This window comes from Perkinsus marinus (genome assembly GCF_000006405.1).
Source record: "Perkinsus marinus ATCC 50983 genomic scaffold scf_1104296970432, whole genome shotgun sequence".
NCBI lineage: Eukaryota > Perkinsozoa > Perkinsida > Perkinsidae > Perkinsus > Perkinsus marinus.
The window spans coordinates 20,007-23,818 of NW_003202451.1; the positions used below are offsets into that span (position 1 = coordinate 20,007).

At 37.9% G+C, this 3,812-nt stretch overlaps 2 protein-coding genes across 2 annotated transcripts in view; both read left to right on the forward strand.

Moving 5' to 3' along the window:
* The window catches only part of Pmar_PMAR012058 (hypothetical protein), a gene marked incomplete at both ends in the record, with an annotated part of 3,051 nt that extends 390 nt beyond the window's left edge, over window positions 1–2,661 (forward strand). Inside the window, 4 exons of the mRNA XM_002767609.1 lie at window positions 93–207; window positions 876–961; window positions 1,098–1,209; window positions 2,580–2,661. Of these exons, the coding sequence (XP_002767655.1) occupies window positions 93–207; window positions 876–961; window positions 1,098–1,209; window positions 2,580–2,661 (395 nt within the window). The remainder of the gene's footprint in view (window positions 1–92; window positions 208–875; window positions 962–1,097; window positions 1,210–2,579) is intronic.
* A 270-nt stretch (window positions 2,662–2,931) lies between these two features.
* On the forward strand, window positions 2,932–3,766 carry Pmar_PMAR012059 (chaperone protein DnaJ, putative; the record flags this gene model as incomplete). The annotated part of the gene is made up of 5 exons (XM_002767610.1): window positions 2,932–2,999; window positions 3,083–3,161; window positions 3,208–3,350; window positions 3,413–3,561; window positions 3,684–3,766. 5 exons carry the CDS (start codon window positions 2,932–2,934, stop codon window positions 3,764–3,766), a joined length of 522 nt encoding a protein of 173 aa, XP_002767656.1.
* Between the last annotated feature and the right edge of the window lie 46 nt (window positions 3,767–3,812).

A 3,812-nucleotide genomic window follows, 5' to 3' on the forward strand; every position in this document is an offset into this window, starting at 1 on the left:
GACCGAACGAAGGAGTATACAAGATTATGCATCATCACTGAGGGTCATATTATCAACATCATCTTGTATAATAGTTATTATATTAATTGTAGGTGCGTTGGTTGCATTAAAATGGTTCCATAAGCCTGATAAACCACCAGTGTATTTGAAATACAGTCCGACCTCAATCAAATTAGCCCGTCAACATATATCCTATTCTAAAGGGAGGTAATAGTAGTAATAGTAATGGTGATAGTATTATTGAAGTAGGTGGGGTGATATAACTAATGATTATGATCATACTACCATCACTAAAGGTTTCCATCGTCAAGAGCTTGAGGATATCTTTAAATCACCATTCATAGTATGATTATTATTACAGAGAACTGTTGACATGTTTCTGTTACCTTGCTGTGGTGTAATACTAATTAATAACTCCTTTTTAGTGAGTATATTATCAATAATGGTCCTCTATTATGCAGCATTGGATTTTGAATGTAATAATAATACTGAGTATTGGTGGTGGATATCAGTGCTTCTAAGGCACTTGTTGCGATCAACAAGCTGAATGGTTAAACGAGATAATTGAGTTTCCAGTAGTATTTGTTAATTCTCTTACTCTTCAAGTCAGCTTCAACTTCCATTCATATGTTAAACCAATTGAACAGAGTACTAATATTAACAATACTACTATGCCATACACACTTTATTTTAGGAGCTTTAACAGACTTCTGTACGCAGCTTACTGGTATAGTACAGGAACAAGTGAATAATGCACCAGAGTTACATGAGGTGCATCTATCTTTGCTGTTATACTTATACTATTATTATATGTCTAAAACAGGTATTGGATATGTTTCAACAATTCCTCGATGACCATAACCTTACACCTATAGGCCGCTTATCGAAGAAGCAGGCCCAGTCATTAGTACTACTACAACAACAACAAAGGCTAAGGTCAATCAATACATCACCAAGAAGGGTACTATCTAGGAATAATGGAGAAGGAGATATGGATGATAGCCAATTCGTTATATGTAATAGGTTGCCAATGATGTCGTCATCATTAGATATTACTACTACTAGTAGTATTATTATTGAATGTTGTCTTCTAATAGGTACTGATGGCCCTTGGGATATCTTTAAATTCCTAGTACCTGAATGCCTACGTAAAGGTATACCAATACCACAATGGGGATTACATTATGCAGATGTTAGACGCCATTTCCAGTACTACTTTTAATACTCCCACTACTTACTACTTCTACTAATGATGATGATAGATACGCCCTACGATTGGAGAAATGGTGTAGTATATCAACGATGTTAGAAATGCTTGGATTAACCTTTAAAGGACGACAACATAGTGGTATTGATGATGCTACTAATATAGCTACTATAATAATAACACTAGCCAGTGAACGGGTAATATAATAATGATAATAATATCTTATTAATGTATCCTTCTTAGAGTCAAACAATGTTTACCAATCGGCATGTGGATATTCATACAACTCCTCATCACTTTGTTAATACGTGGCCTATATTAGATGCTAATCCATCACTCTATAGAAATGTTAATTCGAATATTAATAATGATGATGATAGAGTGAATCTACTACTACGACGACGACGAAGTGAAGGAGGAGGAGATATCAACAAACTGAATGTTGATGATGATGAACAAGACTATACTCATCATAATCAACATTTTTGTACAGTTGTTCATACCAACAATTCGTAATTCTATTACCAAACTTGATCCTCATCACCATTAACAGCAAGAATCGCAGGATTATTATTGTCATTATCAGTACCATAACTTTTCACTCAACTTACATTTACAGCAATAATCCTAGTTATCTAGTTTACACTAGTTTAAACCCATAATTAAACCCAATTAATTTACTTTCAAGGTTCATGTTCACTCACTGCTAGCGTCTCGCCATTTTATTCACTTATGGTGTATCATCCTTTAGAGAGGTTCTATATCAATAATATGCTTGGTTGCGGAAGTTACGGTATGGATTATAATGGGACTCTACTTGATGGTACCATGGTCGCCATCAAGTTATTTTCAAACTTGGTGATCCTCATGGAAGACCTTGACCGTCAACAGGTACTGTGTGTATACCTTGATAATGATCATCATCATCACAAACAGCTAGTGTATAGTCCTAGTTACTATTACTGGGGGGACTAGCTCTTCCCATAACCATCGATACTCTACTTGAAGACAATCACACCCAACTGATTGAGGATAATATCGTAAGAGGTAGATATTAGAGATCTCGATTGTTATATATCATCGACTTTGGAGGTGTATCATCATCATCATTATACCGGGGCTAATGCTCCTGCTACTGTTGTTGTTATGGTAAGCTCCTCATGTATTATGGCATCGTCATCAAGAGGAGTATCAAGTTGTATCAGGTCAACATACCTCACTACTAACATACTTCATTAATGACCCCATAGGAGCCTATCTGCTCATTGTTATATAATAGTCCCTGGTCTACGCGGGGCTCTGTGGACTTGGTGGTTGTGAGGTGCCCTGACAACGATAATGACAAAGAGTTTGATGATGAGGGCATTGATAGGCGTTGGAAGACGGCGCCGATGGCAGTCAGGAAGAATAAGAAGTGGGGACAACTGACACAAAACAACTTCACTGCAGCTTGAGGAGGCTGTTGTTCACAAGTGTGAGTAATAACAAATCTTAAGGATATATTATTTTATAAACTATTAATGAATATCTCTTCCTTAATAGTAGGAGGTTATACCCGTCGTAAAGGTGGTAAGGACTGCTACTGAAGAGACTATCATCAGCGGAAGAATACTGTCTCTTGTCATCATACTTATTGTTGTTGTTGTTGTTCACTCGAGGGTCCAACTGGGTAGTGTAATAGGAGTAGGAATGGTAGTAGTTTGAGTTATTATTATCTCATAGTAATGGGAAAAGATTATTATGGTATATTAGGAGTGAAGAAGGGAGCTGATCAGGATGTTATCAAGAAAGCGTAAGTGAAGTAGCAGCAGAAGCAGAGGAGTTCGTCGTCCCAGAGTGTTAGTCGATGTTACTACGATATAATCATCATCATAGGTATCGTCGTATGGCGTTAAAGTGGCATCCTGATAAGAATCCCAATAACAGAGAAGCTGCAGCAGAGAAGTTTAAAGAGGTAATAACTCGACTAGAGGCATATCCCCATCTTCGTGGTGTTGTAGGTAGCCGAAGCTTATGATGTCTTGAGTGATCCACAGAAGAAGGCTGTATATGATCAATACGGAGAGGAAGGCCTTAAGGGTGGTGCTCCAGGTGGCCCTGGTCCATCACAACCTGATGCCCAAGGATACTACACTACTGGAAAGTACGTATCTACTACTACTATCACTAGTTTGTTGTATCTGCGTTGTTGTTCCTTATTATCAGCTTCCAGGGTGCTCCTCATGGTTTCCATTATACCTTCTCACGTGATCCCAATGATATGTTTGCCCAGTTCTTTAAGGAAAGTGTCCATCGAACTAATAGTTTTGGGGAAACACCATTTGGTAACGATACCTTTGCTGAGCTATTCTCAGGTAATAACAATAGTAGTACTACTAGGCTGATGATGATTATGATGATGCTACTACTGCTCCTCCTCATCATCTCCTTCATATTTCTAATCAATGCGAAACCTACATCCTCAATAACATTTTAGGTCTAGGTGGTGGTGGTGGAGCTGGTCGAGGCCAGCCTGGTAATGATGCATCGAGCACTATGGGCAAGAAGAGTAGGTTATAGGCACCTACTCTCTGTTAATGATGATGCTCTTTATCAATTCTAGGAG